The sequence below is a fragment of the Pyxicephalus adspersus genome, chromosome 1 (genome assembly GCF_032062135.1).
Source record: "Pyxicephalus adspersus chromosome 1, UCB_Pads_2.0, whole genome shotgun sequence".
NCBI lineage: Eukaryota > Metazoa > Chordata > Amphibia > Anura > Pyxicephalidae > Pyxicephalus > Pyxicephalus adspersus.
In genome coordinates, this window is record NC_092858.1 from 69671728 (window position 1) to 69683110 (window position 11383).

General features: G+C 37.9%; 1 protein-coding gene across 1 annotated transcript in view; it reads right to left on the reverse strand.

Annotated features, from left to right (window-relative positions):
- The window catches only part of MRPS9 (mitochondrial ribosomal protein S9), a 36049-nt gene extending 25250 nt beyond the window's left edge, over positions 1–10799 (reverse strand). Inside the window, exons 1-2 of the mRNA XM_072413582.1 lie at positions 10643–10799; positions 2199–2378 (exon numbers count right to left, since the gene is read on the reverse strand). Coding sequence (XP_072269683.1) covers positions 2199–2378; positions 10643–10735 — 273 coding nt within the window. The 5' untranslated portion in view covers positions 10736–10799. The remainder of the gene's footprint in view (positions 1–2198; positions 2379–10642) is intronic.
- Between the last annotated feature and the right edge of the window lie 584 nt (positions 10800–11383).

Sequence of the window (11383 nt, forward strand, 5' to 3'; positions counted from 1 at the left end):
AAATTATGAAATATTGTGAAAAATTATACAGAAAACAGAATGGACACAGCAAATCAATTAGAGAAATTTCCTGAAGAATATTCTCCCCCACCAGGAGGAGGACATGCAGGTTTTCTGTGCGAGAGCTGAGATAACAATTAAAAAGCAATTGAAGGGAACTTGGCAGCATTATTTATCAATCTGCTTGCATTGCAGCAGTAGATGTGCGCACTGGCAGGTTAAAACTGGAAAAGCTTTTCCTGGCATTTCCAGTTTTCTGCAAGATAAATATATATATTTTGATTTTCACCCTGATTGGGTCTCAATCTGGGTATCTGCAGCTCAGCAGATTCCACTTCAGTAAATTCTTGTAAAATTTGCGGGTCCTCAAAACACAGACACCTAAATTATATAGAGGTGCTTGGATTGGCATCGACATAAATACCTCATAAAGTTAGGTTACAGAAGTAATTTATTAAGATGTATAAGTGACTTCTGGGTTTTATCTAGAACGGTTTTGTAAGATTACACGTTTTGCTTGTTACCTCAGATCCATTCAGATGTTATGGAATAGCATTTCTATAACATCTTTCAGGCAACATCTTTACACAAATTATTACTTATATTTAGACCACATTACAGCATAATGCTTGAAGGGTGGGATACATATAAGATGTAAAATGATTAAAAAATGCATCCAATATAAACTCAAAAGTTTCTGGTTTAAATGAATTATCAAATTAACTGTAATTATGTTCACTGACACTTATATGCCTGTTCTAGAGTACTTCAAAACCCATTCTAGAGCACGCTGCCTAAAAATAAACTACATGTGGGCATTGATGAGCCTGGTCACTCAATATGGGACAGGAGGCAGTATAGACCAGTGTTCTGGGGAGGATATTCTAAGATCCCACAGCCAGAAATCTGACCTAAAGATTGGAGTAGGTAATTTACTATGGGTGTACACTGGCAGGATACAAGGGTTATGTTGCAATATATTGGGATAACAGTAACCAAAGGAAACATGCTGGATATTGTTTAAATCTAGTGTCATAGCATAAAAAATACCCTGCAAAGATCCAGCCTGCTTTTTTCCCTGCCAGCAATTAAAATGCAAATTGTGCCAGGTAAAACAGAGAACTGTTACCTAAAAAACAATGGATTCCCCTGCTTCATGATGTGTACCAGGTACAAATCATCAGCTAAACATGAGATATAGATTATATATATATGAGGGGTGAAAAATCCATTTAATTACTAATAAGGAGTTATTATTTTTAGGGTTTGGCAAATGTAGCTTGGGGGATATTAACTCAAGGTCTGGCAAAATAAAGAATTAAATAAATGAGGTAGGCACCTCTTATTTGCTTGAATTTTTTAACTTTATGATTAGTGTGAATAATATTATACTAGTAGAAATGTCTAAGATTTATATTAAAATTGGGACCAAGAATGCTGAAAAAATACCACACGTACCACATAAATTATTGTAATCCAAATAAAACCATTGAAATGCTCATAAAAGACAATGGTTGAAGCAGTATTCATGATTATAGAGTAACAAAATGAATAAGAACTTTATAGGCCACCTAACGTCCCCAATATGTACTCTACACCAAATAATGCATTGTGTACCATTCAGCTTAGCTCTAAATAATACATTTACTGTAATGATGCCCGGTAATCTTACTAAAACAATATTTAATATCTGAAATAGAAAAGTTTATAAAGTGGTATCTCTGCAAATGACAGGAGACATCACATTGATGAATGGACTCCATGTCAGTCTGCCTAATTGCTGGTGTTTCCATGGCGACCATCTGACAATATGCTAACCCTGCATTTATCACCAAAATGTTCAAAGAAAAAAAAAAGGAGAATTTGTTAAACCGTGGAATTACAGCGTAATGCAGCCACATCAAACACCTTAATGTATACAGGACTTGCTGCCAACACGACAACCAAGGCATTAAAAATATTTTAAGGTGAGCTTTGCAGAGTGGTTTGACATGGCCATGAAGGAGGATTTGATTTGGCCTTTGTAATACAAGGCGGTGGAATTCACTTTGGTGTATGGTACAGCAAAGCGACCGGCATAATCCCGACAATTTGATTAAAATTCACACAGAGTTGGGACAGTTTCACCAGACTTAAAAGGTTTTAAGTAAAAAGCTACACACTAAATTACTTTTCCAGTACAGAACAGCTATACTTACATCAATATCCTCTTGGGTAAATGTCTCTGGATCCTCTCCCATCATGTTGGCTAAATGTCTTTTTCCAATGTTGAACTCTTCAATCTGTTTTTTAATAAAAGCCTCTGTGTACTTTTCAGGACCCGAGGCTGCAACATTTTTCCTCTGTGCTGCATAACTGGTATGTATTAGTCGAGAAACCTATGCCAGAAAAAAAAGGGGAGAGGCAAGATGGAAATAAGAAAATATTAATCAAATTATCAGAAAATACAAAAGCATAAGCAAAACCACAAAAGAGAAAACTATTTCTAATGAAAGGATACACAGGTAAAAATCAATGAGCCGTATGCAATAAAGCTGATCTCAAAGGCAATCTCTAAAATGTGATAGGCTGAAGGCAAATCTTCAATTACAGAGTTAAGAAAAGCATACAGTGTATATGTTCTGCATATGAGAATGCAAAGCCTTGTCTTTACCTAGATAGCTGTCTGCAGGTGTAAGTGTGACAGTCAGTATTTGGGAAGATATTAGCTGCAGGGAGGTCACATGTAAAAGTGGTGACTAGGTTTTGCACTCTGCTAGCCCTTTTCTTGGCACAAGTTCCAAACTTTAGTCTGCAGTGTAAATCTAAAGAGAACCCATATAAACCAGTATACAATAGTTACTCTTTATTAAATGAGCAAACTTTAGATTGTGCAAACTAAGAATATTTACCTATGAGATTACATTGTTTAGCTTAATAATAGTAGAATTTTAAAAATATATACTGCTCAAGAAAAATTAACGGAACACTGAAATCACATATCAGATCTCGACAACCAAAATAATTAAGTTTAAAATCTTTATTGATATACATTGTCAGATTATTTAAGAACTTAATGATGTAAGAACTCTCAAAGGAAACCAAAATTATTAACCTGCAGAGGACTGGATCAAAAAAAAAAAAAAAAATCACTGATTGAACAATGAATTTCTTAACAATAACTCATGTAGTGGCTCTGCAAGACAAAAAATCAGTCAAGAAGAATGAGGAGAGAAAAATAGCCAGTGGTAAAACCATTCCCACCCTGGGGTTGGCCTGGTGTTACCCCCCCAGTTCATTTGTTCCTTTCATTTGCAATCACTTACACTTACCTGAAAAGATTGATAGCCCAAAAGTTTAACTGACTTAGTGTTCTGCTGTGTCAACTGAGTAATCCCTAATATTGAAGTGGAATATTTAATCATGTTGTATGTTAGTAACGCATATTTTATAAAATATATGAAAGGATTAGGCATTGCACAACCGGTTATATTACCAGAGTTTGGTTTGTATATATCAGTACATTAAATGATGAATGGATGTAGAATGGTGACAAAATCCATCCAAGTAACATAATGTATTAATAATTTACTGGGCTCTCCAATTGCTATGATAAATGTTATATAGACACATGTCTTCTTTATGTATCTATGTGAAATCTGCTGATATCAGAAGTGAGCTAATAAATCCTCGCTAAAGTCAACATGATCAAAGGTGTGAGAATTTTGCAGCAGAAAGTCAACAAAAAATGTTGTTATACCTAACTAGACCAGTACACAAGAGACAGATATCTTCCCTATATCTAATGTCAAGAAGTTGTAAAGCATTTCTCATCCTATATACTGGAACTTCTAGAAAGGATCTTTAACCACAGTCCTCACATTAAACACAAGCAAACACGCAAGTGGAGACATTCAGTCGTTTCCACAAGGTAGGACTTCAAGATGCATGCCAAGTATCTCTCCATTCACTGCCAGTGCAAACATCCTGTGCTGCCAAATACACATCGGTTTATACTTGTTTGCTTGCCCTCAACTGCATTTGATTTAATTCTGTTATTTCTCCTAATTTTTAGTCTTTGAGATTGACGTTTTCTTTTTTAAAATTTTTGTAAAAGGGCATCCTTCAAACCTAGGGAACCCTTATAAAAACAGTTATCTATGAATTGTGAAATCATTATTTTTTTAGTTAACACCCCAATGAAAAATGATCCTACTTGTGACAGCAATTTGCCTATTTCATAAGCTTTCGTGGATGAAAGCCGCTAAATGCTAAGGTATATATATATATATATATATATATATATATATATATATATATATATAAATATATATATCAATCACTAGTCAACACACACCATTTTCTCATTATGCAGCTAATGCCTGGGAGCAAAGCTACTGAAGACTGTGAGCTTAGGCTTTCAGAACACCAGGATCTGTTTTACTAGGAGCATGTGCTTCACATTTATCTTTCCTGGAGTCCGGATAGATACTCAATTCCACATGGCTGCTCTGCACTAAAACACATATTTACCGTGTGGTCTGAATTTATAAACTTTTTTTGTTTTTTTAGTTAAATTTTTGTTTTTTTGACTTGCCTCTTTTTAATGAGGCAAGTTAAATAGCAAAGAATTACAGTAGTGTAATAACATAGAAGCTGAACACCAACTAGACCTACAAAAACAGGGATGTTTTAAGAAGTTTAGCTTTACATACAATTTGTCCAGGCTCAGACCTGCCCAGGGATCAAACGACCCTCCTAGGTCTCCTGGTGGCTGGCACTGTCAGCTGCTCGGTCACTCGCACTGCAGCGCTGTCCTCTGTAGATGTAACAGTGGGCCGCAATGTGCAGTACTATACTGTTCACTGTCACCCCAATTCCTTCTTTATCAGGGTAATGCTACTTGAAGCGTAACTGCAACCTCATTGCCAGTTTGGACATAGCCTTTTTATTACATACACTGATCAGTCAAAACATTAAACCATCTACTAAATATTGTGCAGGACCCCACCGTGTGCCACAAAAACAAAATACGCTGGCCGATCTCTTTCTCTACTGCATCCTTCTGCTATCCCTTTCTCAAAGCTGACAATGTACATGCACATTAAATTCAAGCCAACTTCTTTCTTTGCTCCATGCTGAAGATGACACTTTTGGCAGTGGCCAGGGCTCAATGTACATTTTTCCCTCATGACTGGAAATTTGTGCTACAGCAGCTTTCCTGTGGGGTTGCACCAGATGAGCTAGTCTAACCCCCACCCTAACCGTGTATCAGTGAGCTTTTGGTACCCATCACCCTTCTGTTGGTTTACAGGTAAACTACTTTATTTGGATACTAACCAGCTATCATAATTTGGTCCCTGTCAAAGTTGAACAGATCTTTTAGACTTGCCCAATTTTCTCTAACACATCACCTTCAGAAACTGACTGTTCACCTTAAAGCATACCCAAACTCAGAATTTTCACTTTTCATAAAAGGGTAAACAACCCCTTTATAAAAAAGTAAAAATTTTGTTTGTTTTTAAACAACACCCTTAATCTTCGATTGCCTAGGCAATCAAGAACTAATGGGAGAACAGAGCCTCCGGGGATACCTACGTCACACATCCCAAGAGGCTCTTGGTTGCTCCTTCTGCGCATGCTCAAGATGTAGAGTAGGAGCCCTTACATCAATAGGGGAAAACATCTTTTTCCCAAATCTACCTCACCCGATCTCGCGCCTGTGCAGTGCGAGATTGGGTGACGTAGGAAGAACACGGAAAAGAGAAGATGTTGGCGCCTGGCGCTCCCTCTGCACCAGCCCAAAGTTGGATATGGGGAAGAACGTGGGACTGTGGGATTGAAGGTAAGTGTGTTTTTTTTGTTTTGAGTTAGTTTTCGGTTTACTTCCGCTTTAGGCATAATATTTCCCACCCCTTAACATGTACCACTGTAACAAATATTCAATGTTATTCACTTGTCAGGCGATTTACCATTTTGGATTATTAGTGAATGTGAGCAAAAAATGGCTGCTAAAATCATTATAATCCACTGACAATCCAATCCAGGGTAGGTTACAGCAGTAACAGTAAGGGATGGATTCAGGAATATGCATATACATTTTTAAGTGGGTATATTAGAGAGATATGCTTCATGGATATACATTAGTATACACACATATTGCTTTGCAGAGAGTGTTCATGTACTTGATCATATTTATTAGAACTTCATAAAAAAAAGCTGTGGAAACATATTCAGAAGAAAAGTAAACATTATTGTCATGTAGCTAACAAAGGGACAAACACAAAAAAACAATTTAAACTGAAATTAAAAAAAAAAGTATTTTCTATTTTTCCACAATTGTGTTGTTCAAAATACGTTCAAAGATTTTTAAAAAAGTCTTTGATTCATTTAAAAAAAAACAAAAAAACTGACATTTTATACATATGTACAGAACGGTGCCCAAAATATAAATAAACCACATCCTAAATTCATTTGCCTCTCCCCTTTTTTCAATGTTTTGTACCAACGTATTGTACCTGGAAACATCTCCAATACGTAAGGTAACAGAAAACAAGCCCGAACAGAATCCTATACACTGTCAAGGACTGCTATAAAGTATTTTCCAACCCAAGAGTTATGAGAGCAGTTATCAAGTAAATAATAAAACAAAGAGCATTTTACCAATTTAGCATTCTGTAAAACAGCCTGGAAATCTCTTGAAATGTGTTTTGATGTGTCTTCAGCGGAATACATTTTAGATCATATAGTATGTTGCAGTAGTACTAAGCAAGATAAACATTCGGAGATGTGTTGACACTGGTAAAACTAGTTGGTATGACAGCACAGCTTGCTGCTGAATGTGCAGTACATCTGCTCAATACATGGATCTAAGCGATAATATGAAACTGTTTAAGAAAGTCAATTCAGCAAACATCACATAAAAAAAATATAAACACAACAGAAGCCAGTAAATACGTGCAAGCATGGTCCAAAGTCTGATATTTCTTTATAACACCTTCTCAGGCTGCCTGCAGATTGTGCCTTTCCTCAGCTTTATTAAACAGCATGACCAGGACAACACAGAACTGAACAGAATATCAAAATCCAACTTAATGTGGACTTATCAATAATAGAAATTCTGGCACTCATCCCAGCAGCAGTATTTGGTGAGAGAAGCACTCTCTTTAATTCAGAAGATGGAAGAATGACCTTCCTTTTATATTTTCTAAATGTGAAACCTCTCTTTTCTATGACAACCTTATTAAAGTAAACCTCTCAAACCTAGATGGATCAAACTGGTCATAAAATAAGAGCAGGGTAAGCAACAGGCTTGTTTTAACCTTCCCTCAAGCAGTTTTTGTTCCAAAAATATTCTCCATACTTTAACACTGGCAGTAAGTTTAAAACAGAATAAATTACATTTAATTAAGGTATCAAATTCTATATGTTGCACAACAAATACATTAACAGACTATTCCCCAGACTTGATGATAGTTTTCAGATCATTGTCAGTTTTAGATCATTTGTCCAGTTTTAGCAGCCATCTTTTCTGGAGTGGGGAAAAGTAGTTTTCTGCCTCCAATGTTCCCCGCAACAAGGCAGAACTACTGCCGAGCTTGACCATTGGAATGGTATTTTTAATCTAGCTGGTCAGAGGACATTGTGCCAACATACGTGGTGACTGTTTTATGTACTGCAGGGCAACATAGGCAGGCAGCAACAATGTACATAGTGTTCCAGAGGAGTGTCCCTTCTACTTTCCATAGTGGCACAGCTGTCATTAGGTAGCCTGCAACATCACTATAGCAGGCACGCTGGGGAGAGAGAAAAAATGTAATGTTGTGACCACTATATAACAAAACCTATATTAGTGTAAAGAAATTATTTTTTTAACATAAAATAAAGGTTATTTTTTCAATTCCTTCACAGACCCTTGAAAGCAGACACAAATAATATGAAAGCTGCTGCTGATGTAGGGCTATCGATTCTAGCAGTTATAGACACACACCTGAAACAAGAACATCCTAGGTTAGTGATTCAAAAGGTGAAGGCAGAACCATCCAAGCAGTCAGGATTTTTTAAAACCAAATCAAGTCATTAACTTTACATTGGGTAAAGTCAAACTTTCTGATTTTAAATGAGATCCTGATTGGAGCTTCTCTATTTATATAGCGCCAACATATTACGCAGCGCTGCACATTAAATAGGGGTTGCAAATGACAGACAGATACAGACAGTGACACAAGAGAAGGAGAGGACCGAGACTCCGAAGAGCTTACAAAAAAGCTTCTTGGTCTTTTCAATGTTAGGATGTTAAATATCCCGTAACAAATAATTTTTGAAAGGTGTATTTACCTTAAAAACACTAAAGCTACGTACACACTTCCAATTATTATCGTCGGAAAACGAACGACGAACGTTCCTGCACGATATATATGAACGATCGTATAGCACCGATACTGCACATAGAGGTAACGACACGATCGTTCGTAGATATTGTACACACAATAGATACGATTGTTTAAGCGATAGAGGAACTATGTGCACGACAGGAAAGTGAACGGACGTTCGTTCATCACGCATGCTCTGAACATGGACGATCAACGAACGACCGTACACACGAACGATGTTCAACGATCGTCGTCCAATCCGATCCGCCGGTCCGGTCGTTCCTTTCCAGCGACTTTCCTCGTTCGTCGGCGTCGTTGGTTACTTTTTTACGAACGATTTTTTGCCCAATCGATCGTTCGTCGTTCGATTGGAACGATAAAAATTGGAAGTGTGTACGCACCTTAATTCCACACTGGTGAATAATTAGGTAACTGGCTGGTCCTGGACATTTTCAGGCATATCTATTAAGACTAGAACTACTAGACTAGAAAACTATTGATGTTTAGGCCGAGTCAGGGTTCTTCTCAGTAAAACATCACTGCCCTTACAACATGCTAAATAGAAATGGCATGAATAGGAAAAGTCTGCAGTAACTGATCTGGCTTGAGTCAATAAACAACAGCCACTGCTAATGTTGAAGAAAAGTTTTTAAAGCAAACTTATAAACCTCCTACAACAAAGGCCAAACATTCATTAGCATGTAGCAAAGGTCAAAAATCACATAAAATGTAGTTAGGGTTTACCAGGATATTACAATCTGGAAAGAATATGTATCATTCATATATTAAAGCAGCACAGTGGCTCAGTGGTTAGCACTCCTTTGCAGACATGAAATATACTTGCCTGTCCCTGTTTCAATGTGGATGCCACAATCTTCTTTTGCTTCTCAGATTTTTGGGCATCTTCATTGGCCAAGCTGAGAAGACATAACTCAGGAGTTGTGCAGGAGTTCATTCAGTCCCAGCAGCCCCAGAGGATGCTGGGATACCTGGCACAACTCTGCCATCATATACCAAGTGTGTGCGCAGCTTTTTTTTTTTTTTTTTTTTTTTTTTTTTTTAAAAAAGAAGAAAGTCATCAGGCAGGCAAGTATGTTTTATTGTGGGGCTTGTCTGTCCCTTCCTGCAACAAAGACCTGCCTCATCACACATTTCTATGGTGGAACTTCAGTATGCAATGCTTTAAGTACACAGTGCTAGTTGGCTAAACACATTGGCATTTTGTTCTCCTAAATCTACATTTTCAGGTCTGTGACTCAAAGTACAGAAACCCAAAGACAGCCAAGCGGGGAGCATTTTTAAGAAGCTCTACAATATTTAGCAATAATAAAATGTGCTTGGTGCCAGCCTATGGTTTCATTGAATATCTTACAATGGTACAGTGGTAGGTATAAGTTGCATGATGATATTTGGCGTTTGGTAGGAATTGACACAAGATAATCTTTGACTGATCTACATCCATGAAAATGAGTCTGTTTATGGCAAGCAACAAAAAAACAATGTCCCTCAGCAATAAAAGCCAGCACCAGGTGATGGTACACAGACAAAATCCAACCACTGCCAAGGATCATGTTCAGCAGTCATGCCATGCATCCATACACTTTGTGTTCTTCCTGATGACAGTGGTCTGCTGGGTAATGTTTACATGAAGACCCAATCTGACCAAAAATGTCCAGATCAGGCACATCAGTGTACATCACGGGATGCTAGAATTTGCAATTCCTAAAACCCAACCCCAGCATTTGTTTTTTTATTAATTTGGGCCACTAGGCAGAGAGAAAAAAAGCATTTCAGACTATAACAAACAAACGTAACCTGGAAATTATTAGCAACATTACTTCCTTTCTGCCACAAGATGCCCTCAGCCCTCCAGGTTGAATATCGCCCATTGTCATACAAACCTGAGGACTGAGGTCACACTATGAATGGGTGTCATGGATCATCCCTGAGGGGGGCGCTATCATCATCATTGATCTCTGCATTTATAAGTGTCATATGTCTGGCTAGAAGATGATAATGTATATGTAAACTCTAATGACAAACATATTATATTTGCATCATTTCAGTCTCATGAAACTATTGTGATCACTACTCCTACTGCACCCTCGCTGCTACTGTGTGGTGCCATGGAGGAGGCAGGGACATGGTTATGAGCAGTGGCAGGCAGCAATTAGGAATTATAACACTGCAGTCACTCTCCATCTGTTTGTATGGAGTTACTGCTGTATGAAAGCAGGTAAATAAATGGAATTATTAAACCCTTACAGCTCGGTGCTGGTTGCATTACTTACTTCTCCACAAGATGCCAGCCCGGGTCTCCAGGCAGACTTCCCCACAGCACGCAGCACGGCCACTAACCCCGAGCTCCGACAAGCAGCAGCCATGCTGACAGGAGAGGAGCAGGAGTCATAACCCGGACACGGAAAAGCATGCACAATCTCCCAACTACATGGGAGAGATAGAGGGCTTTCACATCACACAACTATTTCCGGTGTCCTTGCCGCATCAGACCGGATGTGAGGGGTCATGTGAAAGCGGTCTATTCCTTGCACTGTGCAGGTCCATGACTGTGAGGAGAAGGTGACATTCTGTACGGGGGCCCCTGGCTGTACTGCTTTATATGACTTATGTATTCATATATATATAAACGTTTTACAATGTTTAATATCCAGCTATAATCTTAAAGTCTGTCTGATAAAACCTTTTCCATAATAGTGACATGCCAAGGTATGTGACAAACATGTGCCAGCTCAGGTTCATAGGGAATGGCGTGTCACTGCATTAGTTTCACACATAATACAGCAGCACAGATGTAGTAGTGTGCAATACTCCACAGGAAGCATATACAGGTAGTCCCTGGTTTATATACGAGATAGGGAAAAAAATAAAAATAATCTTTATGGAGCCTACACATTCATTAACTTTTGGAGCAAGCTGTGCTTTGATATGCAAAAAGAAACAACTGCAGAGTTTGTCTTGGCCAATAAAGAGTTACAAGATGTTACAGATCAGCTCAGTTTGTAAGACCTCAG